Genomic DNA, 26,225 nt, shown 5'->3' with positions numbered 1-26,225 from the left:
CCACAAACGATGTGCCAGCTTAGCTGTAAAACTCCCCCCCCCCATAAAGACAAGTACACCCCCCTTTCTTGTGGTCACCAGCATGGCACCGCCACACCTTCTACACCATTTCCAGGGCTAGACCTGCCTTCTCCAGAAACCCCCCCCTCCCATCCCTAACCCCTCTCTACTACATCTAAGATGAATGCAACATCCCGAGTTAGGCCACACTGAGTGTCCACTTTGGAAAAGGTGGTGCTAACCTGGACGTCTGGAGCTGACGTCCTCAAGGCCAAATCTTCCTGCGGTTGGACACATCAGGCGGCAAGTGGTGATCGTGGACAAATGTTTTTTTTTTTACAAACAGTGCTTATCGTTCTACTCTAGTTCTACTCCTGCTAGGTATCGCAGAGATCTTCCTCCTGTAGCTGAGGAAGTTGTTGTCCGACAGTGTAAGAAGGCCACGGAGAGTTTAGAGGAAGTCTTCTTCCAAAAAGTAGGGGCCTTGATGTATTACTTTTTCTTTTTTTTTTAACTTCATAATCATTTTCACTTCATCAAACCTCCTTCGGCTTGTGTCAATTCAACCTTCAAATTATTTGTGCTCGTAAAGCAACAGGCTCGTGTGGTAGCTAACAGTAAGTCATGAGTGTGGATGGTTGGCTGTGCAAGTCTCAAATCTGACACCCTTGTTGTCTACAAAGTGGCAAAACAAGAGGACGCCATCATGAGGAGCAGCTAACAGTCTCTCTTCGCTACATTCTACTGTCCGATGGGATGAGTCACAGGAAGAGTGGAGGTTTTTTCTTCTCCCCCGTCTCACACCATGTTGTGGCGGTTGTTGCGATCGATGAGGTCTGCTGAGGTGTTCTCCTTCTTGATCGGCGAGGGGGGGAGGGGAGTCGGCTTCCCTCTGGACTTGAAAAGGTCGGACACGTAAAACACCTGACAGGAGAAAGAGAACAATATTGAGTCACACTGAAGATAAATCTTTAGGTTTCCATGTCAATGTGTTCATCAGTGGTGTCTATTGGCATCTGTCAATACGTATCACAATACAGGGGCATTGATAAGAAATATAGCAATATACTGTGATACTGTAGTAGCATCAATATATGAGTAGTATTGTCGAGTACTTGACTCTAGTGTTTCAGAATTTACAGACCACATGACAAAGTCGTAACTGCTTCAAAGTTTAAAAAAACTAAATATGTCCAAACATCAGCATTAAGGGCTGCCAATCGACTGTATCCTCTCATCCTCAGTTTTCTCGCAGTACTTAATTATTTCTTTAGCTGGACATGAGGAAAGGACTGCTGTTGATTGCCAATTGCCAGTTCAAAATAATTATTGTTTTATTTTTCTTATTTATTTTCAACACTTTATTTAAAAAATAAATAAATAATTTAGAAAAAAATCTATATAATGTTGATGAAAATCGATACAGTACTGTGAAAAAACCCCAGAGACATTAAGTGGATCACTTTGAGCCCAACACCATGTGTAAAAACAACACAAGTTTATATTTGAAATATTAAATGTATTGTATCATATGTGTTCTAGCCATATTTTAATTTTCTTCAATTTGCTGATTCAAAGGTTGTGATAAAAAGGTTAAATATTTCTGTCCTCCAAGCATTTTGTTCAGTCAGAGGATATAATCTGGGGATTTCTTATCTGGTGTTAAGGCAAATTAAAAGAGTGTCTGAGTCAGACTGACTTTAGAAATCGAGTCTAGATAAATACACGTCATTATTTTCCATCCTAATCTGCGGCATGTTTGAACGAGCTATCAGGACGCTTCGCCCAAATAATATCACGTCTACGGAGGAGCCTCGTCTGAAGTGAAGCTTACATCATCTGCTCTCCCTCCCTCTTTATCGCTTCCTTTCGTCTAGTAGGAAGTGACTACAGTGCAGCTCATCTACTCTTCAGTAACGTGTCATCTCACCGAAGTGAGCTACGGAGAAAGGCGGAAAAATTAGGGTTTCCCAAATCCGGTTGACATCATAGGTCGAACAGGAAAACCAGCCAAAGGGTTGACAGGAAGCGAAGCTGCTCACTCTTACACTTTATAGTCATTAACAAGTTGCCTCAGCTGCAGACAAGCTAATGTACTATTCCAGGAACTGACAGTGAGGAGTATGTTCTCATACAGGAAGCAGAGTGACTCCAAACATTGTCCCGCTTTTATATATGTATCACAAAGAGCCTGTGTTGAGTCATGGTCGTCCAACTTGACATTTTGTAAAACAGTCTTTGACCTTTGAGGGGCCGATGGCATCATGCAGATAACACCGCTCACATGATGTTATTCAAACAGCATCCTTGTGCAGACAAGTAATGGTTCTGAAGATTACCAAAGTCTCATTTTTAATGGTTGTTATGACTGACAGGAGGGAGTCACCGACAGGAAGTGTGTTTGTATGAGTCGAGGGAAATTGTGGTTCTTCAATTCTTGTTCCTTCATGTCTAAAAATTATTACAAGTTAACCACTCTTTCTACAGAATTTGTTGTGGTATCAAGCATGTTAAATAAAGTGTTCGTACGTTTCACTTCCATGTTGACCCTACTGTGACAATCAACCCTAAAAAACAAACCAACAGTGTCTCAGCGTTCAACCGTGGCAGCTGTTTCCTGTTGAATCTGAACCTCTTTTCGTGACACGATCTGAAAAAAGTAGGTCAATCGTCTGATGTGAAGTGTCAGGTCGGTCAGACAGAAACTTCCTGTCATAGTTCGTTACCCGAGGAATTGTTGTTTTATGTTGACATATAAATATGTCCACACTTGCCCAAGTATAGTAAAAAAAAAAAACTGAATAAGATTGTTAAACTCAAGTTTAATCTGAAAAGGAAGTCGCTGTTTTACAAGGTCATGGAACTCTTGAACAACTTCAGAGAACAAACATTGTCCAAAATTAGACGATGAGTCAAAATGTTACGACTGACACTGAACTACTTTGAGTTTGTAAAACTTTGAAACGTACAATACAATTGAAATTATAACTTGACCTTTGTCAAGTGATGATGTCAAATGAAACAGCTAGCACAACAGCAAGCACATATTAAAATAAAAAAAAAAAAATTCAACAATATATATTTTTTTCATTAGTGTAGACAAAAGCGAAAGCTGCTTGGCTAATATTTGCTAATATCAGCATTTATTTGTTATATATAACTATTTTTAGGTCTACAACTACTTTAAAACAATGTCACCAAAAGTAATTATAATGACATAAATTTAGTTATGTTAGAGAGAATACATTAAAACTTTATGTAATAAAGTTTGAAATGTGGAAACAGCTACTGCATCAACTAGCAAGACTGCTAGCGCAACAACTGCTTGGCTTATACCGGCATTTATTTTATTTTTTGTTTGTCTGTAAAATAATTAGTATTAAGTAAGTTTAATTAGTAGTTTAATAAGTAATTAAAATGACAAACATGTAGTTATTTCCAAGGTAAAGTACTTTGAAACTTAAGATTCATCAAATGAGAACTAACTTCAATGTGAGGATGTAGAATCCAACAACAGCTAGCACATCTGCCATTTTATTTTGGTTTACAAATGGTTTTAAACAGTGTCAACAAAAGTAATTATAATGACAAACGACAAGTGAAAATACAGTATGATTTAAACCATAATTTAGGGAGGAATAAAAAGAAAACTTGGCGTCCCCTCACAAAGTTACCGTACGTCGTAATGTCGTGTATACAGGAAAAATAAACCCCTATAATGTTCTCTAATAGTGTCCCTGACATGGCTTCAGATGATGAGCTCATGTTTTCAGGCTCCAATTTCAAATCCATTGCCAAAAACTAATGGCTAAACCTGTGCACGTTGGATTTGAAAGAGTTGTAGCTGTGAGATTTAAAAAGCTTTTTTTTTCCTGTGTGGGTTTATTCCTCTCTGTTCTGCCTCCACTCATCTCCTGTCAGGTCCTGTCGGCCGAGGAGGCGAGCGTAAGTGTTCGCAGATGTCTCTCTCCAAAAACTTGGCGAATCAGGAGGGGGGGGGGTGTCAAGGATTGTAAAACTAACCTCATCGCCTTGATCAGCGGGGGTTTGCTTAAGAGTGTGTGTATGTGTCAGCACGTCCACACGTGTGTGTGGATGTAAACTCTCGGGCTGCATGAGGGAATGTTTTGGGAGCGCTGAATGAAAACGAGGCTGAAATGATCTGGAGACAGAAGCTTCACTCAACCTTGATTCCAGTCCAGGTTATGAGCTGAACGTAAACGTGAAGTTGTCCAGCAGCTCCGTCCAGCTGGACCAGAAACCGTGACGAGGTATTAAATTCTATTGTAACACTGTGCTCTTCTTGTGATCCCAGTGTGTGTGTGTGTGTGTGTGTGTGCGTGTTTAGCTGTGCCAAAGTCTGCTACGGCGCCACTGCTCGCGTCTTGCTTCGTTTTATGAACCTTAATCCTCTCCATGTTAATAATTTGGAGTGTGTGGGGAGGTGAGGTCCTCCTGCTGCGCTCACGGAACAAGAACAGCTCGAGAAAAACCCAAATAAGTACCAGCTTCAGTCCGGTTCAACGGATTATCCGCTCTTTTACTTCAATCTCGTCCAATTTTGGACTCCAGAACCCGCCTTTTCGCGGCACCACGGGGCTCATGATGGGACTATGAAAATGATCTGGCGACTGATGTTCTGATGTTTCACTGAAGTAATAGAGACAGACGAGCGCTGGCTCCACGAAATGTGTTAGTTATTAGAATCAGATCCTGCAGGGCTGCTTCTGCCAGCAGCTTTTCTCTCCCAGTCGAAGTGGAGCAAAGGTGAACGACAAGAGCGACACAAACACAACTTTATCTATGGTCACAGTGACCTCAGGATACATTACTCTTCCTGGTACAAATTGATCGAATAAGGAAGGGAAGTCAAACTCAATCACACAAGGGGACAAAATATCTTAACAATAAAAGTCGCTGGATGTATATTTAAACTTTCTGTAACAGGAAGAGTGACTCTCATGAGGTCTTTTGTTTTTGTTCGCTTTTCAATGTATCTTACATATCTTCGTGTTTGCTACCCTTTCTTAAACACATTTCTTTTACTGTTATTGGAAGTATCTGTATAATTGTTACACAATAATATACATTTACACTCTATAATAGTTATTATAGAATAGTTAATACATCATTCATGATTTTCATACATTTTCCAGTAAAAAATAAAAACTATTTATACACAACAAACTAAATGAATAGCAATTTTCCAATCTGAATTAATTAACTATATATTTTATACTTGCAAAAAATGATGATTCATATTTACATGACATATGTAAATAAGGTTGTCAACCGTTAATAAGTGGAGACAGTCTGGTAAACACGCAGCAAAAACCTCCTGCCTGTTGATATTTATCATCATTAGTTACTCACAATGAAGTAGGCCACCACAGCTCCCTGCACGAATCCTGCCAGCACGTCAGTGGGATGGTGCTTGTGGTCAGAGATGCGGGACAGTCCAGTGTAGAAGGCCAGCATCAACAGGGTGAACTGCAGCAGTGGACGCAGGAGACGAGCGCCGCGCCAGGTGAACCTGGACTGCAGGTAGAACTGTAACCAAAAAAAAAAAGAATAAGAAATAAATAAACAATATTCTGAAGAATTTTGACAAAAATATACAATGGAAAGTTTGTTTCATAGAGAAAACATTGTCAGTAGATATAACCTACAGTGGATTTCACCACATTTATTGTATTTTAGAGAAAAAAACAACTTCCCAAATTATTTAAAAGTATACATATATTTTAGGATAATAAACCAGGGGTTTTCCCTGGCAATAATCTGTCAAATTGTTACGTATCACAATACAGGGGCAATAAAACTATATATTGGGATATATTGTGATACTGTAGTAGCAAGGATATATTAGTAGTATTACCGAGTACTTGACTCTGGTTTTGCAGAATTTACAGACTACATGACTCTTAATGAAGTCGTAACTACTTTCATTTTTTTTATTTGAAACCAAAATGTGTCTACACATCAACTTTAAAAGCTGTTGGAGTTGACCGTATCCTCTCGTCCTCAGTCATCGCCAGGATATCTTGCAGGATTTTATTGTTGCTTTAGCTGAGAAGGACGTAATAACTAGTATAATTATAACACAATAATTTACAAATGCTGTGAATATTTGCATGTTAATTAATTAAAAATAAATTTTATTGAAATATAAACCAAAAAAACTATGATAAAATTAAATATGATTTGATATAAAAACAATTGCAATATTTTATCTTATAATAAAATGTAATGGCGTCATAAAGTACCAAAGATAATAAAAATTATAATATTTTAATAATATTTTTTATATAATATATTTTGCTGACCACATTATCTTTACATAAACCATTCAACTCCAACATCTGCTCGCCAGTCGTGCCTCCGACCGATGCGGCGTAAACCGAGCCGGCAGCGTAATGACGGGGCACGAATATTTGTGTGAGAGCTTCAACGCTCGGTCCAAGTGGTTGGCTGACCGAAGCTGCGGAGCAAAACCGTCAACACTCGTCTGGCTGTGACTTGAACATGACTGGTTCATGCTTTTACATCACAGCTGTGAAAACACGACGACCACGAAAACACCACGGTAACACACAAACAGGTTGGAGTCGCTCGGAGACAAACGGATGCTCACGGGTTTTACCATCATGTACCCTGAACGACACATAATGTGGAAGTCAGCCCGAGACATCCTGTGTTTCCGCAGCACTCTCAACCCTTCACTTCCTGTCTCTCACACCAGCTCGTCTGGCCTCAGTCAAGGCTAACGTCTGTCTTGTAATCACCGAGGCCAACAATACCCACACAAGCCTTTGACGGCTGCAGCTCCTGACGCTCAGTCGGCTTCCTCTCTGACAGCATCATGTTTACCAGAGGAAGTCATACCTCCATCCTATTCAACAACTCCTCTCCTCCTACCTCAACAAAAACCTTCAACCCTTACGCCAAATGATTTTCAGTGATAATGAGCCAAAAAAAGATTTGAACTTAAGAATGCTTTGTTTGGCTTCTATGCACTGCTGCTAGTAAGAACTACGGCAACTCGGCCAAAAAAAAGTACATACAACTTTCTTGTCACTATGGTGATATGTGTGTGGGCACCACATTTTCAACAGTGATATTTCAAACCTGTTTTATTGATTAGATTTTAGGCTGTGAAATGAAGCCCTTGGCAGAGGCATGTCCCTCATTAGTTCTTGTCATAAATTAAATTTAGTGCAGAAATGTGTTCGTTCAAAAATGTTTTCTAGGAATTTTGCTGAGCCAACATCACTTTTAAATAAATCAGCCTTGATGTGACTTTAGCAAAGAAAAGTTTAGCGTGTTTATTTTCCAATAGTCTCAGCACAATAGTCAGATTTGTCATGATTAAGAAGAAATGAAAACAACTTTAATGTCACATAAGTGACTAAATATGATTATTCAACTGTGTTTTATAAGACTGTTTGTTGTTTTAACAACTCAGGAATGTTGCTAAGCAAAAGTTTTTTTAAAGACACGAGTAATGATGCCCTTGGTCTTGTTCTTGTCTGTCATGATTTTTAAGGAATAAACACAACACAACTCAACAATTCAACAATTGACAACTGGTACTGGAACGTGCTAAGCTCAACATCAATATGTTTATATAAAGCCATCGAAATAAGGCCCTTGGCAGAGGCATGCACTAATTAGTGCATGAAGGAAACGATTTACTCTCATAAGCGCCCAAGTTTGTTGAGCATTTTAATTTACCTGAATCTAGAAAAAAAATGTTGGCTCAAAATTTGAGACACAAACATTGAATCAAACTGGTGCAAACATTCCCTTCTAAATGAATTGATTCTGTGACAGTCGTGGTCACACATACAACAACAAACAAACGCTAATAGTTTACATTTAAAAGTATCGCTTAAACAACAATAACACTTTTTCTGGTTTAATAACGTGTAGTCTGTACACGTGCTAGTGTTCGACAACTTACTTGTTGTCTTGGCACTTCACCGTAGCTTGTAGTATGAAGCGTGCCAGCTACCCTTGCTAACCACACAAGTCAAGGCAGCAGATCGCAGACGCCTTCATCACTAACCACAACAGTGAGCAGATAACACCGAGGTGACAGCCACTGATGGGAAGTCACACTCTGGTGAGAACTTCCGTCGCCACATACAATTAACACCTTTTCCACCCCACTGTAAGTAAAACAGATTTTTATTAAGTTTTACTTTCACATGATAATGTGTGAAATAAGTGACATTAGCTTTTGACAGCAATGATGCAAACGATGGTTAGCTTACATTTTTTTTGCAGCATATAAGAGAAAGTGATAAAAACATGCGTCTATCCTTCTGTCTACTCTAGTCAAACATGTATGGCACATTTGTGGCTAAGAGTAGTACAATTTGAATACATACAGAATAATGTTTATGTTGATATAATGACCTATGAAGATGCCAGGGTTTAAGATTAGATAAGGCAAAGTGTTGATGTCGTAAAGTATGGTTTGGTTTGTTGTTTGTTTTGTTAGTATCTATAGTTTATTATTTCTAAATATTATTTATATTTTATATAATGTGATTTGTTGACCTATTTAAGCTCTTACATTTTAGTTATTTCCACGGCTGCTACTTTAACATATGCTTTTGGAAATATTTTCTCAGCAGGTCTTTTCATGTAAACATATAATCTTTTTATTATTATTATTATTCTCCCCTTTTCTCTATTTAGGTAGTAAGTAAGTAAGTAATTGCATTAAAGAAGTAAAACGACAAAGAAATTAGATCATGTAATGCTGTTTATTGCTATTGATTAGGTATAATGTTTGATTAATTATTATGTTAACATTTTTTATTATTTTGATTTACTATTATCATTATATTATTGTTTCTTTATAATTGTATGTAAGTAAGTAAGTAAGTAATTTGTATTTACTGCTAAAATTTCCCCAACGTGGGAAGATTAAAAATCAATCAATCAATCGATGCTCATTTTAAGCGATGATTGATGATCAATGACCTGAGAAAAACTTTCAAAACACTTCTAGATTGCTAGTAAATCTGGTGTCATGTAGCCATTTGTATGTGTCCTAAGAAGAACACACCTTTGTATTATACAACACACTCGGCTGAAAGCTTTTGTGCTGAGTTAGAGTTACTTACAGCCAGGTAGAGCATTGTAAACATTGAAAACGAGGCATGTCCCGAGAAGAAGGATTTCCTGCAGAGAGAAGAATAACAGTCAGCGTTTCAAGCTCTTTGATTTCTATCCAAGCGTAAATGTATATGACACACACCTGGCCTCTATTACTTCGCTGTCTTTGCCCCTGCAGGTGTAGTCGGTGATGTACTGCTGGGAGCTGCAGTTGATGAGGGAAAAATCCGGGTTGCAAACATCTAAGAAGTGTGGCCTCATCCGGCCCACTGACACCTTGGCGATGTCGGTGAAGGACTGACTTATGGTGCAGCCGAATATGAAAACACCGAGCTGTAACACGTGAAGGGCAGGTCGTAAGGGTCCGTGTTTTTTTTTTGAATGAATAAAGTTGAATTGCTGACCTGCTTGTAGAGGGCTGCCACGTAGGGATTTCCTACGAAGGAGTTGGTTCCTTCATTGAGTTGATGAATCCTGTAGCACTCTCCAATCACAATCTGAAGTCAAACACACATCTCTGAGTTCGACGTAGTGAGAAAGTGCATTGGAAAGATAGTGAATCATGCAGGGCTTCATGCTTCAAACCAAAGAGGGAGAGAAGTGAGTGGAAAGAAAAGAGATGGAGAAAAAAGAATGAGCATGGCCTGCCTTTCCCTCAGGCAGTTTTAGATGGGAGGGGAGAAGAATATTGATAAATGGTGGGGATGAGACTACTAGGAAATACTAAGAAAAGTATGAGTATTGTATAAAGGGTCTCTCTACAGAAATAGATCAAATGACATTTCCGGCAAGTGGTTTAAGTAGAACCGGGCCTTTTAAGACGTAAGCCTTGACCAGCCTCCGGGGCAGAGACCTGTCAATCAAATCTATTCCACACGGGTTGTCTCATTGACAGACCGACGGCCCTCCACTGCTAACCACATTTCCCTTTCCTTCCTTTTTTCCACACAGGGCCTCAGTTCTCAGCCTCCCGCCTCAGGACAATATTTACCTGCCCATACGAGAGCCAGGGCAGTGAATGTGAGTGACTTTATGGCTGTAAATCCTCTGCAATATACAAACTTGGTGATTCCCAGACATATCTGATTCAAGCTATTTGTATATGCACATGATCATTGTTGGACTCGGTAAACAAACTCTCCGACGTGTTGGGTGGTCAGGGGGGCTGGTGTTGAGTCTTCGCAAATAAACATGGCGGCGAATCGGTGTGAATGTGTTATTGTTGATGAAATCTTGAGAACCACAGGCAGCCAATGCAGGCCAGAAGAGCTGGACTTCTATTTTCTTAAAAGTGTTTAAGTGGTGATGAGCAAAGTCTAGAACTCGTGCCTTAGAAGCGTTCGAGGGCTGTATATATGCGGGTATGCACTGCACGTGTGTTTTAAAGGCACGGTGTCGGCATGGCACTAGACGCCACTAATGGGGCACAGATGTGCAAGACACGCCAGCTCTGCCCACACAGGAACATGTAAGGGGACTGAGTATCATGCAGGCTCCTGCTTCTAATAAGCAGAAGAGCTGAGCTAGTACCGTGTAAATGAATGTAAGGGGCTGTTCGGAGGCGTCTGTACCACAGAGATTTAAGTGGATACCGTCTGTTCTGACCACGTGGCACAAATTGACACCTCATTATCATATTTCAAGGCACCCAAACTCTAAATCTGTTTAGCTGACATTTGAATTAAGGTCACTCTAATTTTGAAAGAAGCTTGGGAAAGTCACTGACCACTTCACCCCGTGCTGCTCAAGTCAGGGTGCAAGTGTCATGTGAATGACCTGGGATTTAAAAATGTGTCAGACGGGAAGGCATGTGTGGGAGATGGATTTACTCGAGCTCCCGAGTTCAGAAAGAAATCAAAGAGTTGGAAGCGTTGTGGACTAGAGTGCAGAACTTGGATGGAAGTGCGGTAAAAGAAAATGGGAGAGAATCTCAACTTGGAAAGTTTAGAAAGACTTGACTGAAGTATGAAGAAGGGAAAAATGTCAAAGAAAAGAGAAGAGCTAAGGGGACGTGCAGAGTTCCACTTACGCAGATAATGGCAATAAGAATGCCGACACCACATAGCATTGCGTCGCTAACGGTCTCTCCAACTTTTTGGGGGTAGCGGATGGATTCGTCCGAACAGTAAAACCCGCGTCGGTATGGCTTTATGGTGCTAGTTTCAATGATCAGGAAAGGCAGGCTAGCTAGAAAAGATAGAGTGATAGAGAGATAAAGAGAGAAAAGGAGAAAGCACCAGGTCAGTAACACAAATACACACAAGAAAACCACAAAGAGTCAACTCTGATATGGGGATAACAGGATACGGCAGAAATGGTTAATTCTCAAGTTCATCTCCAGTCTGATTTACGACCCTTCCTGCCATACCCAAGTGCAGAGGTCTCATTGTGGTTGGCAGACTTACGAAGACCAGGGGAAGGATCAACCCAACAGAGGTGAGCACTGCGTTGGAGATGGTGCTTTTCTTGAAGGGATATTTCAGGCTCGTGTCGCTGCAGTAAAAACCTCTCTTGTACGGAGGAATATAGCTGAAGTGCAGGATCATTGTGGGCAGCATCGCTACACACAAAAATGAATGAATGTAATAACCCTTTTCCACAAGACAGTTCCTAAAAGTGATTGATTGGATGTTGGACATGTTCCTGGTAGCTGAAATTAAAGACATTCCAATAAACAAAGAGACAAAAGGCTCGTGCTAATGTGTCGTTTACCCTGCAAACCTCCTCAATGCCGTTTAGTTGACATTATGGAGGGCTCAGGATTATCCCTTAGTGTCAGGAGAAACCCCCTCAGCAGAGCAAATACACTGACAATCAGAGGGGTAGAGGTCAGATTTTTTAGACAAAAGACTGTGTCTCTCTTTAGTGCGAGGGATGATGGAATACTCTAGATTTACTCCGTTTCCTTTTCTCACTCATTAATATCTACAAATCAAAGCTACATAAACAATGGTGCCAGCTTTGCTAGCGAGGTTTTTTCCATAAAGGATTTGAAAATGTGTGAATACTTAGGAAATCAAGCCCACCCAACTCTGGAACATTAATTTTTCCTGGGAATGTGTTTGGCATGTGTATGTATTCCCATGGCAGCTCATAAATAGACAAGGCTCAAGACATGTAGGCGTCACCATATATGCACACAAAGACACACCAATATATACATTCGACAAGACACTGCAAGGAAAATATTCCTAAATTCTGTTTCTGTGGTGAGCTGACATCAGAGGGGTATTTGACATTTGAAGTCGGGCATCTACTTATGAGCATTCCCAATGAAGCCGGGGAACCACAGCCGTCATCACACCCATGATGGGTGAAGGAGATTGTGTTACCGGTGGAGTATCCAAAACACCCGCATGAACTTGTAAACCACAGAGCACTTTGGTGATTCAAAGGCCTAAAATATTAACTGCCACTTGGGTGATCTCATCCAGAGGAGGTGTTTTCCTACTCTCTAGACCTCCAGCTCCGCAACATCTTTATTTACTATTGAACATGTTAAGCCTTTGTTAAGTGTACACCTTCAAACTTGGCTACTACTTATTGATGCTTGCAATTTAAAAAACTCCCATGGTAATTCCTTTTTTTTATTTTGATAAAAAACCTTTCCAAAGCATTTCCTAACGTATAAAAGAAGCACAGTATATGGACATTTGCCTAGTACCTTTCATTGTCAGATAACAAGGAGATGTTAACATTAGAATTAAGTCATTTACATCCTTGTACAACGTTTAATACAGACACCTTTGCACATTTGGCCCCCTTAATCTATATATGGTTTAAAGAAAGTGGAACTCACTTATTATGCTACTCTGTGTTTAGGAGTTATATAAATTGTTAGCAAGATGACAACTATTTTTTATTTTTTTATTTGTTCAGGCTTTACTTGATTTTCTGGAACTCCTGTGTTGTTCTCAGTATTATCTTGACCTTTAAAGTATATATTTTATTGAGTATTGTTTTTATTGTTTAAGCGCTTTGTGACCCTGGTCTGGAAAAGCGCTATATAAATACAAATGACTTTCTTACAACGCAAGTCACTTTGTTCAGTTGGAACAGGAACCTTTATCTGGGAGATATTGCAGTCCTTGACACCGATTTCATGTTATCAATTCCTTTAAGCAAGGCTACCATATTTCTATAACTTGACAAATGCAAAAGCCAAAGCTACTCTCTAGGCTTGATATTAAGAGTATATTCATCTGAGGGCAAGATATATATTGTTTTGACCCAAATGAGCCGACAGTCCATGTCTTCTTCTCCTCCATAAGACATAAGGTGGTGGTGGGTGGGTTGGTCACAAATGCCGACACCTGCGCAAACACGGAGTTGTGCCAGGGCCCACACAGCACTAGGCCAGGCTTTGGCGGTGTCTAAGAACAACATGGTCGACTGAGCAGACAGGGTTAGATTTAGGTGAACCTTTTCACACAGTATTACAGGGCAAGTAAGGGCCAGACAGGGTAAAGGAAGGCTGCTTTCTGGTCTAGATAATATACGAGTACATCTGAACATGATCCCCATGTGAACTTGGAACGTCCAGTACAGAGGGAGGGAAACACCAACAGCCTCGCTCCTCTCTTGGCCAACTTGTATTTGATGGTTTATTGTGAACGAAATAAGTGATTCTTTCCCATTTCTCTCTTGCACTCTCGGTCTACTTTAGTCGGGATTCACATGCAAATGAGGGAGAGTGAAAGGAGGTCATAGGCTTAACAGACATGGGAAACACAAACATGGTGGTGCGTCGCGGCAAACTGCCCCAAAATGCCACCAGAATCTCAGTTGACTGGGCCAATTAAAAAACAGCAGAAGTGATTAAGCACCGCCCTTTGATGAGTTGGTGAAAGCCTCACTGTTTCAATGTTGCCATGCCCTTCTGAGATGCCCAGCCCTGAGCCCTGCCAAACCATTTTGCACCCTCTGAAAGGAGCCCGGTATAAGGGAGTTCGCCTCAGAACTTGCATCTCATCAGCACTGAAGCTCATAGCTCCTCTATTTGGGGCAGTAAATGAGTGACCCTAGGAGAATAGAAGGCGGTCGCAAGGGGAAAAAAAAAGTTGAGTGTGAACAAATTTGTTGTTGAAAAAAACAAAAACAATTGTTTTATCGTGACGTTGGTTTCTTTTCATTAACAATCACCACTTCCTCAACTCAAAAACTAGTTTGAAAAGGAAAGGAGCTGAAAAGAAGGAAAATAGTAGCTTGGCGTGTTTAGGAACACTTTAATTTGTCTTATCAGATCCTGTCAGTCATTTCTTTACGTCGGCCATTTGGGGGGGGACCACATTAAAGCAGCTAAAATTCCGGGAGGCAGGTCACTGAGAGAGGTATTTCTCTGGATGGTTGAAGAAGTGTTTATGTGACGGGGTCACGGCTGGGGCTGTGAGACTGTTTGGGTTCCGAGTGAGTGAAATCCACTTCTAGCTACAAACAACTGTGTGTATCAGCTGACGTAGGATGTCCCCACAGCAGTGGGGTCTCGCTCTATCAAGCAGGGGGGCCTACATCTGTTGCCAAAAATATTGTATATTTACCAGAATCTCTGTGTTCCTGATACGAGTATTACTCTTCATAGTCCCTGCATAATTGTTGACATAATATCCTTTCTTGACTCAAATCAAGATTTGTGTTTGACACCCTATAGTGTGTGAGGGAGATGATCTTGGCGGCATCTCTTTGATTGGCTTTGAGGTTATATTTGGAAAAGTGACTAAGACGCCAGATTAGAAGACCCAACAAAGTCTGATTTTCTTGACATACATTCAACAGTATAACCTTGAATTATCTGAAATTCCTTTTAACTGCACTTCTTCTAAACCATGTAAGGCTGGGTCGGAAACTTTTTTCACCTTTTCTTCGTAAGCACCGACTGTACCTGCCTGACAAGGACACGATCGCTATTCTCATTGCAGCTAATTCTCTAAGTCGCTCAAAAGGTTAATTCAATTGACATGGCTCTTATTTTCCCAGTGGACAAACACCTGCATGTCCACGGACTTGTCCAGAGTTTCCCCGCTCACGGTGCTTTCAAGATTGTTTTCCGTTCTATTCACATTGTAATCGGCTTTCATGTCTCCCAGAAGCTGAAATGGAAAGATATCCCCATAATGGCGAGCGAGCTGGCGTGTCAGCCGCCAGTGTGAGAGGTGAATGGGAGGCGGGTGAGGCCAAGGAAGAAGCATTGTGGTGCGTTCTAATAGAGGATTTCCTCCTCCTGCCTCTCAAAGACAACATGTGACCCGCTAAAGAAAGAAGGCGAGCTGTTAAATGATGCTGTTTTAAATTTGTCAACTTGTTTTTCAAGTCATCATAATAGCTGTTTTATTTAGATGGATCTATTTATTGAACTCTTTTGGATGAAAAAATGAAAAGCAGGTGGCGCTCTCTTCCAGAAAGATGTAGTGAGTTTGGTTTTATAATTATATTTATGCTTTTTAATTATAAAGCATGAATGTTCACTAGAGATCTGTGTGGATTTAGTGAAAACAGAACGTCAACAAAAAAGTAATCTCCATGAAACACTATTGAATTAACTTGTGTCTTCATCTCGAGGCGTCTGAGCTGAGGCAGTAATCTTGTGTGTGTGTGTGTGTGTGTGTGTGTGTACGTGTCAGCAGGTTTCTTTGGATCACACAACATCCAGGATCATATCATATAATGACAGTGAAGTAGAATCTGATCTACAAGCATAGAACCAAATAATACCACCATGTTTGTCAAAATACTTGAATTTTAAAGTCGTGAATATTTCAAGGATTGGTTCAAAACTTAACTCTACATTTAAACGTTTTTTCAAAGCACTTTTTTAAATAATTGAATTTTTTGAATTAGGAAATCCTATTTTTCAATAATTAGAATTATAACATAAAACTATATGTGTTAAAAAAAAAAGTAGTAGTTCTTCTATTGACATGGCTTAAGAATGCTGCTGATCACACCATTTGAGTCCCTTGGCAGATGTATGCGCCATCTCAGTGCCTTTCTAAATCTCACTACATCATGCAGTCAACTCATGAGAAAAGAGGGCACACTACTGGGGGGCCACACTCTACTGCATCTTTAGATCACTGTAGTTTGTGAGTGTGTGTGGCCAGTTAGTAACAGAGGTGAGGTCTCTGGAAGAAGCTCCAGGGCCAAAGGTCAAAGGTGAGGGATGCCATATCTCTATACTTTTTTACATTCCAGAGAAGTGTGTAAATGACATTCCCCTGCTGTATCTCCGTGTGTGTTTATTGTGTTATCAAACATTTGTGTCAACTGGATAGTATGTTGTCTATGAGTTGAAGATGTGTGCAACCGATGTTCAAAGTTTACAATCCACACACAAACACACACTGATACACACACACACAAGTGGCTGATGTCAGCAGAGCAGCACAGAGAGAATCCCTGTCCTTTCCCCCCACTGTGTGTGTGTGTGTGTGTGTGTGTGTGTGTGTGTGTGTGTGTGTGTGTGTGTGTGTGTGTGTGTGTGTGTGTGTGTGCGCCACAGCGACCAGGGGGCCACTGGCTGAAGCATGTGCTTACTCAGAGATATTTTATGCACAGGAATAAATGGCTTTTTTTTTTTACATCAGTGGAGCACTTTAACCGTCAGGCACCTGTGAGGGAACCCTCTGAATCACCCCCCCTTCCCTGTTAAGTTATCATGAACAGGACATTCAAGACTGTTTTGTCGGAAATCAACTTTGGTCTATATTAGGCAGCAGATGGTGGAAGGGGATATTTATAATGTGTTTAAAAAGATCAGTTACAACTCATGAAGGTATTCCCAACGTAATAGGAGGACGAGTGCTCAGCTGTTCCAAATGAAGGGAAATTTGAGCATACCCAGGGGCCACAGCAGAATACTTGACTGGATGGCGGGGCCAGTGGGGCGTTCCCTTCTTTTTGTGCCATAAGGGCATTATTATTTCTCCCCCGACAAAGAGAGGAGTCGTCCCACTCTTTGAAACGGGACACCTCTGTATGGATAATGCTTCCTAACATCCTTCACGGCATTCCCTGTTTTCTTCCTCTCACATCCGGGGCTCGCCTCTTCTGGGGCTCGGGTTGCAGACAATAGGTGTTAAACTGGAACACAAGTGCTAAAACCTCTGCGCAGCGTTTAGCTTAATGTAGCGGGAGAGCCTAAGTTGGCCCCGCCTCCTCTCTGTGTGTAAACAGGACCGATCTCAATGGCCTGAGCTCTGATAAGACTCCATAAAGAGCTGATTAGAGAGCAGCACTGACCGCAGCTCATCTGATAAGCAGCCATCGAGGCAGCTCAACAAAATAGTAAAGGCAGTCATAAAGCTCTGACAGATAATAACCCAGTCAGAGGAGGCCCCTCATTCACTTTCAACCCCTCCCACCATTTCATCCTCCTTCTGTCAGACACAAGCCTATCGCTCCTCATTAGCGACACAAAGATGCATCAAAAGAGCTATTGTTCTTGGCAAAACAGTGAAAACTCACTGACTCCCCCACCCCCCCATATGTCTGAATGCACACAGCATGTTGTGCACACATGCAAACAGAGGATAGTGCTGGCTAATGTAGTGAGAGTGACAGACAGAGGGGCCAGTGTAGCAGCAGGGAAGAGGCCCCGCGTGGACAGTGAGAGATGAGCTCTGGTGATGAGGTGCTGCTGTATATGATCTTCAACATTTGACGTGCAGACAGAACTGTTAATGCTTGTATCGCCATTTAAAAATTGGTGGCTTTTTTCTATCTTTGATTCTCCTGTGCGTCAAAATATAAGTAAAAAAACAGTTGGAAAGAATAAAATAAATAATTTAATTTCTGTTATGTTGATTATTTCTGTCCGAAAAGGTTTAATTATTATGTTTTTGCGGATTTGGAAGTTACTTCGCTTTTAAATGACCTAATCCTGGCTTGACGAAAACATTAATGAAGGATTCATGGGACATTTTCAGTCAGAATTATTCTTAACATGATTTCATTATTGTGCATGTTTAAATGCTATAAGGATAAGAAAGACCTTAATGTTGAAACTTAACACACCAAAAACCAATGTCTGAACACTGAAGCTAAAACATTAGATTATTTCTTATTTTAAGAATTCACATTTTTAAGATTAAAGATGTGTATAATCGTTTTTTTCCACCAGGGGAAAGTTTAATGTCGGTATTATATTCACAAGCCAACCTTCAGCTAAAAATAAATCATATATAGTTTGTGTTTCACTCACTTTCAGGTACATTATTTGAGTAAACTTAAATGAAAAAAAGTATTGAAGTGTCAGAACTTCAGGGAAAATAGCATCCTTTTAAAAAACAAAGTTAAAAAAGACAGTTAAAAATCCATAGAAAAGAAAATTCCAAGTTACTAATCCTTCAGGGGCCAGTAACAGTTCGAGGGGGTTGGGTACCACTGCATTTAAAAGTTTAGTGGCGTCATGGGACTCGTACCTTAGGTTTAGGGTGAGACTGTGACCACACACAATTTAGAAAAATCTTTGTTTATATCACACAGAGACACGTCAGAATCGAGGCATACAAAGGTTTACAGTGGGCTCTTGCTGATTATCTAAATGAGCAGTTGGAGGTGTTTACCTGTGGAGGCTATAATCAGGGACGACAGACAGTCAAGACTTTAATAAGCTATTGTGAGACAGTTGCCTCACTGTCAGCTTTCTTTCACTTCCAGATAAAAAGTTGCTAAGAGGCAAACAGAGACGCATGGTGTCACAGAAGATAACGTGGCAACAGAGACACATGGGAGTCCCACAGTCAGGGACTCGGGCCACATATGTTGTCCACATGTGACCCGGTGTAGACTGTCTCCGCACTCCAAAACCGTAGATCCTTCTAATGATAGCTCTGGGCTCTCGGGCCCTCGATGGAGGACGCACGCGTCCACCCACACAACTCTAATGGCAGCTTTTCAACAGACGCAAAAACTCAGAGGTTTGTCGCTGCAGCAGTTGAGGGTGAGCCACAAAGTGTCACAATGAGCATGTTTACAATGCATTTGAGAAAACCCTGGGCAGAGTGCGGCCCCCAATGTGGCCCAGTGACTGTGTTTATGTGGCTTCCATTAAGACATCTAGACCTTTTTTTGGCAGCCACATAACAATTTTATTACAAATTCAATTATGAATGACTTTATATAGTCCAGTTATTTCCCTGGTTGTCAGTTGTGTTATGTTTTTAAGTTTCCCAATAATAATTAAGTTTTGTTTTAAAACATTTTTTAAATTATAGAAGATACATTTAAATAACTCATATTTGATCTGAGCTACTAAGAAAATTAAGCTGCTTTGGTATCGCTAGCGTACGGCTAGCTTAGCACAATTCATAACAGCCTGGGGGCATTATTGCATGCGTCATTGGCGCTAGTTAGCAACACAGCTAAGCAAAGGTACTTTGATGTTTAACTATCTTAAAACGTTTAATCACTCTGTAATCTTTCTCATTTGGACAAAACATGCACATCTGCAAAGATAGTCAAAAAAATCAGTTTTAGGTTGAACTAGCACATGTATAATAGCCCAATACTGATGCTATCGTGACACAGATATTCAATGTGCTGCTGCTCCCACACGAAACATCTACTGATCTTTATGGAGAGCATCCTTTCCCACACACTACTTTGACAGAGGATGCCTCTTGGCCTCTCCATCCTTGCCAAACCAGAACACAAACACACACCACAACACACCACAGGCTGCTCTGCCTTTGGCCCCAGATAACACAAATCCCTGCACTGCGATCATAAATACCAACACATGCCACAGGTTGAGATACTTCACTCGTATCAGGAGTAAACATGGAGCTCTAAAAACCTAGACAATAAATGGAGGGGCCGCAGAAACATCATGTCACGGGCTGTATATGGCCCGCAAGTTTGAGGCCCCTAATCCAAACATCCACTGACCACACTGCGTCACTCTTTCCAAAGAATCCACGACTTTAAATGAAAACTTTAAGAGTTGTGGTTCTGTGAAATTAAACCTTATAGCTATACAGACGCCACATGTGTGGACTACTTAAGGTTCACCTGGATGTGGATCAAGTGCGAGCAGTGAGAGGGGGACTGGGTGGGGGGGCTGGAAAAGGGATGTGAGGACAGGATTTCATTTCTGGACCACACCCACCCGACCGACACTACCTTTCCGTTTCCCACCCTTTCCTGGGCTACACTATACACACATCAATAACATGCCCCCTGGTTCACTCACTCCCAAAATTACACCAGATGTCAAATCAAGAGTAGCGCCCGCCGCCACAGATGAAGAATTTGAGAAATTCCGTCAAACATTTGCAAAGCTCCTGAAGGATTGATGTGGCCGGTAGACTGGAGAGGTGGAGGTTAGACCTTTAATGAGGGGCCCTGTGACGGACGGATAGCGCTTCTGGGTCGCTTATGATTGGAGTTTTCTGAATATACACACATGTTGATACGACCAGGATCTCGAAAAACCTGACCTGACTCGACTCCTGTCTTGTTTACGTCCCTTGATTCTTAATCTCATTAAAACGTCACACACAGCAGCAGGCTGGTTGACATGTGATTTCACCACAAAACTTCACTGTTTTTATGACTATAAAAGCAACTATGTAACTATGTTCTTAATCTTTATCTTTAGACTTAGATTGTATCATCTTGTTCTTTCTCTTTATTTCTCTTTTTTCTTATTTTATTTTGATTATTTTTTAGGAAAAATTGCTGTATTTGCTGTTGATAATTTGGAAAAAAAACAATTTCCCGAAGGAGAACTCCTGAGGGATCAATAAAGTTCTTCCTAACCTAACCTTCTACCTAACTTATATACATATTAGAGGGCAAGAAGAAGGAATCTCCAAATATTTATAAACCATATATGATAGAGAGAGGTGAATACACAAGTGGAAGACAAGCAACTACTTCAAATTGTATTGTTTTGTGGGTTTATACGTCTATAACATAATAACATACAGTAACATGCAGTATATTTGTATTCAAACATAGCTAATCCAGGGACTATAACATTTCATAACCGAGGTTATCTACAGTAACCTGACCTCGCTGTGGCCTGGTACGCTCAATGTATGCAGTCCAGCGAAAGGACAAGGCATAATCTCCATCCTATTGTTGCAGCATTAGCCGAGCTTTAAGTGTAGCTACTTTTAGATGTATACTTTCTTTCAAGCTCTTGTGCTTCTCTGAGCAAAGGCTCCTCACAATAAACATGATGTAGAACATCTGAATGAACAAAAGTAGCACGCTTAACCGTTAGATCAGGACATTTCTCTGACGATACCCAGAGTTGTGTGAGGATTTTGTGTTTCTATTACCATATTTGTACACCCATGCGACCATATGTGTGATGATTAGCGCCCTCAGATGTTTACGAGCGTCGCCCCGGGGTGGCGTCTGTCCTGGCGATTCATTGTGTGTGAATACATGACACCAGCTGGCAGATGCAAATCCCAAATGATGGTCAACATATCTAGGCTATATCAGGTTGTATTGGTTGGCTTGCCTCTTGCCATACACACACAGTGAACAAAGGCCATTCAAGATCAGTCATCTACACACCCGCATTCCTCGTTCAGAACCCCTGATAACACCCCCCCTTCGCTCGCTCTCTATCCCCTCTTTTAACCCCCTCTGTTCTCTTCCCCTCTTGTGCGACGCCCCAAACCACTAAAGTGGGGCATCCAATCATCACAGAGAGGCCAGATTGTGTTTACCATGACAAAAGAGGGGTGTGGGGGGGACCACTTGTGCGTTTGCATGCTTATGTGCTTGTACTTTTAACACATCCAACTGTCTCCAACCATGTGAAGTCAGGGAGCAGGAAATTCACTCCACATGGATTCAAAGTGCATCTACATTTACAAGTCGAGATGAAAGAGTCGGGGGGTTACTTAAATGGAAAGCCATACATCCTCGGCCTCTTTTGAAAGGTGGGGTTTAATCCGCACTATTTGTAAGGATGAATTCTGCTTCTGTGTGGTGAGGTTGGATACTTTACGACTACTATTGATGCTTCAGTTTTTCCAAAAAGAACTGATGTCACTCCCACCTGCTCCGCTAATGCCCGGCTGACCACTGATGGATTCCCGTGCTACAACACATGCTTAAGCAATTACTCCACGCATTCCCTCGGACAGAGACGGAGAATAGAGAAAGCTTTAGACATCCAGCGAGATTTGAAGTGGAGTGATCTGAGGCAGCTGGCCAGGGATTTGCTGCAGGAGAGGGTGTAGAAGCTAAACTCCCACAGCCCTCTTTTTCTCCTCTACAGAGTGAAGGGTGAGTGAAAAGCTATAGTCACACAGCCAACAATAAAGCAGCTGACCAATCCAAAGAAATTCAGAAGGAGCGTCACCTGAATACCAAGTCAGGACTAAACAGAATCCCAGGTTAGGATAACAGTACACAGTACTTCAATTATATTCAAATTGAAGTAGTATACTTGAGGTTTACTTTTGACATTCCTTAACAAAACAAGTATATTCAACTGTACTATGAGTATACTTGTTTTATACTAAGATTAAAATAGTATACTTAAAGTTTACTTTTGATATCCCTTAGCAAAATAAGTATATCCAAGTGTACAATGAGTATTCTTGTTTTATACTAAAAATCGAAGCAGCACACTTCTGACGTACTATACCTGGAAATAATACACTTTACTTATGTAAACTCATACTAGGTTCAAGTAAACTTCAAGATAGGTAAGTACAGTATGATACTTTTTTATTTGGACAACTCTATCATTTTGGTGGTCAAAAGTTAACCGTGTGGTGGCTGAAAAAGTACTTTTGGTGTTATTGTGTGTCTGGATGCATCTATAGTGATGAAAAATATCTATGTGACATATGTTGGTATACCCAGGAAACTTAACTTAAAACTTCAGATTACCGTTCCATGTGAGTCTAATTATTGGAGGATTGGGAAGTATACTTCAATAAACCATACTCGAGGTATATGCCTTAAATTACAAGTATAGAGAATAATGAAGTTTAAGTATACTTTTATAAACTAAATATAGACTCGGAGTGTAGTACACTGAAACTATGCTGATGAGTGTACTTGAAATTATACTTCTGTAAACTTAAAACATCTTTAGTCTTTAGTCCAAAGACATATCAAATGAGAAAATATTAAGTACAGTCCAAGTGCATTTACCCTATTAAACTTAGTATAATTACACTTCAGTCTAAAATATACTACTTTTTGCAAAGGATGGACTGACATCTCTGGAGTTTTAGGGTCACATGAGCGAAGTTGTGAGGTAACTATTTATAAAGGCCAGTTTAAAGGGCAGGTCACAACACTTGAAAACATTTATGCCCCCCAGGAATGTTGTCAGGAGGGCATCGGCTCTGCTGAACCGCTTGGAATGATCAATACTGGGATCACAGCTTTCCAATCGGGATGCGACACGAATGGATAAAAGAGGTGCTGCTGTCTATGGTTGACCTTTGATAGGTTCCTGTCAATCTACCATCACTAGATGGATCTCAGCAGTGTTTGGCTTCCAGCCTCGGGTGGTGTGTTCAGACTGAACGATAAGAGGATGTTGGAGATTCAGTTGCCTTGTCGCTGCAGATAACACACTTCAAAAACGATAAGCGTTTCCATTGCCTACCATTAAGCTGTAATGTCAATAAACAGTTTCAGTTGTCATAAAAAAAAGTTGTATAAACTTACCGAGCAGAAGACAGAAGATGTCAAGCACAATGAGCAGCTTCTTCCTTCCACTTCCACCGACATTCTTGTTGTTATTTAACGAAGACGTTCCCCCGTTTCTTGTCTCTTGAGCCATCGCTTTCTCATACATGTACTTTTGCATCGAAGAATGCAGTCCCTGGTCCAAATCCCGCACCGCTCGGCTGCCCACAAGAGTCTCGTGGAAACCAACTTCCTCCAAAAAAGAGTTGAAAAGTTTCAAAAAAACGTCTGTCGTCTCGTCTCGAACTGTAAAAAAGATATAAAATGAGGTTTACTTTAGGGGTGAGCTGCACAGGGGAGCTGCGCGCGCAGAGAATGAATGGAAAGCCTGCTCTCCTGATCGATCTCTAACCCTCGGTGTGAGCGCGCATCCACAGCAGCTCTCGTTTTATCAATCCGCCTCCCCCTGCTCTCTTCAAGTCACCCCTGCGAGACTCAAGGCTCAGCCCCTCTTTCCCCCGCTAGCGGTGGGTGATCTGCTCCATCCCCGCGTGGAAAACTTTCTCACAGGCTCAACACAAGCGTGACTTGTGAAAGAGCCCGTGCTGCCCCCCTTCGGTGACCCTCAATATTGCAGGCGCCCCGGAGCTGGATTTACTGCCAGCTCAACGTTAGACTTGTACGATTACAAATAAAAATATTTATATAGAATAGTATTTAAATGAGTACGTTCCCCAAAATGATTCCATCGTTCCATCCAGATGATCATTAAACAAAAGTAAAAAAAAGATAGGGAAATAATTCTCTCTACTAAATATAATTTCTTTAAATTCGTTTATGGTTTGACAGTCTTCTAGAAGATCACCGGGAGTATTATTTAATTGCATTTATATTATTTTATTTTAATCAATTATATGCCACTTTGATGTAACGTCTCTAGTTTTGTTTTTGTACTTATCTCATTCTATTTCATTTATAATGTTATTCTGAAAATGTCACAACAAAACAATCTGTGTTGTGTTTACAACACCGACAATAAATTGTTATTTCATTATAATTATCATTGTATTGATTTAATTCTCCTTCCCAGAGACTGTGAGGGTCAACAAGCTCTTAAAAAACAGTCAAAATGATTTCAAAATGATCAAATAAACTGTTCATCTCAGCCACTGGATTACTAAATGAATATTTCAAATTAAATGTCTATGTCTAAGTCTTAAATGTTCTACTTTTTTTTTGTCATTTTTACCAAGAACAGTCATTATTTAGACATCAACACTGATAAATGAACAACTTGTAAAAAAAAGCTGACAGAGACACTGGATGCTTAAAAGGAAAAAATGGCTTTCACTTACACTCTTGTTGATGCTGTGGTTCCCACAAACGTCGATCTCAATCACTCAAAAGGCTATTGAGACGCTGCCCCAGTGAGGACCTATATAACTTCAAGATTAAAGACGTAAAGACCACACGTGACAACAAAGACTCAAGGGACTATATGTTTTTTGTAATACCCCAAAACTAACAAAAACAATTTGGTATGTATATATAAAAAATAACATGGTATGGTTAATTTTCCAATAAAAAAACGCATTCCCTCACTTGTGGTACAAAGTTTGCTCTGCGTCAGGCCGTTAGTGAAGTTGAAACTTTTCCAATCGGAGCATTTCGAAACGATACTCTGCTGCCATCTTCCGGTCAATATCTACAATACATGCTTAAACAAAAGCGTACTTTTTGCGTGATAACAGTTTTTTATAAAAACCTGCTGCATTCATAAAATGTAATCCTCCAAGTTTAAAGTCGACTCAAACCCATAAATATATGAATGGATTGATTACTTGAAGGATGGATGGAATTATACACTTTTATTTTACCACATTGGAGAATGGATCAGCTCACAAAAAATATTAAAATACATAAACAATAAATTAGGACATACAGTAAACATAAAAAAAAACCTTGAAACAAAACAAATTCAATTGTTATAAAAAAAAGTGATAAAAACGTAATAAATAATAATAAAAAAACAAACAATACTATGAATAAATTAATTAACATTCATGATTAATGATAATACATGATAATACAATAAAATGTTCAATTTTTCAAAATAAGCACATGAATAAATATAATAATGATGAATATATCAAGAACTGAACAAATAAACGGGACAAGTGCATATACTAAAAAAGAACACAATTGACGTGTATGCAGTTTTTTTTAATAAAATTTATTCAACTCAATATGTTAGAAACATCATCATGTTATGGTTCAAATTATTATAACTAAAAACTATTGAAACGTTCTTGTGATAAAATAATGCACGTGTTGCGCTTTATGACGTTGCTGTCAGATAGCAAAACAGAACTTTCTACAACCATATATGGTCATTGGGGGGCGGGGTTAACGTTGTTGTTGCAATTGTACAGAAATGGAGGTGAGTGGGAATCAAGTATGTTTTTCGATCGAGTTTTACGAAG

At 40.2% G+C, this 26,225-nt stretch overlaps 1 protein-coding gene across 2 annotated transcripts; it reads right to left on the bottom strand.

The window, feature by feature from the left end:
- Positions 1 to 456: 456 nt before the first annotated feature.
- Positions 457 to 25,130, bottom strand: plpp3 (phospholipid phosphatase 3). 2 transcript variants are annotated; one of them, XM_087785194.1, is made up of 8 exons: positions 25,098 to 25,130; positions 23,782 to 24,048; positions 11,159 to 11,316; positions 9,534 to 9,626; positions 9,272 to 9,462; positions 9,138 to 9,195; positions 5,374 to 5,550; positions 457 to 924 (listed from the first exon to the last, which is right to left on the bottom strand). In XM_087785194.1, exons 2-8 carry the CDS (start codon positions 23,921 to 23,923, stop codon positions 799 to 801), a joined length of 945 nt encoding a protein of 314 aa, XP_087641320.1. In that variant the 5' UTR covers positions 23,924 to 24,048; positions 25,098 to 25,130; the 3' UTR covers positions 457 to 798. The 2 variants fall into 2 exon arrangements, with proteins under 2 accessions (XP_087641320.1, XP_087641321.1); XM_087785195.1 differs by lacking the exons at positions 11,159 to 11,316; positions 25,098 to 25,130 and adding an exon at positions 11,535 to 11,689 and having other exon boundaries at positions 23,782 to 24,278.
- Positions 25,131 to 26,225: the final 1,095 nt, after the last annotated feature.

Source organism: Callionymus lyra, chromosome 2 (assembly GCF_982586985.1).
Source record: "Callionymus lyra chromosome 2, fCalLyr1.hap1.1, whole genome shotgun sequence".
Classification (NCBI taxonomy): Eukaryota; Metazoa; Chordata; class Actinopteri; order Syngnathiformes; family Callionymidae; genus Callionymus; species Callionymus lyra.
This window is presented reverse-complemented; position numbering and strand designations above follow the sequence as displayed.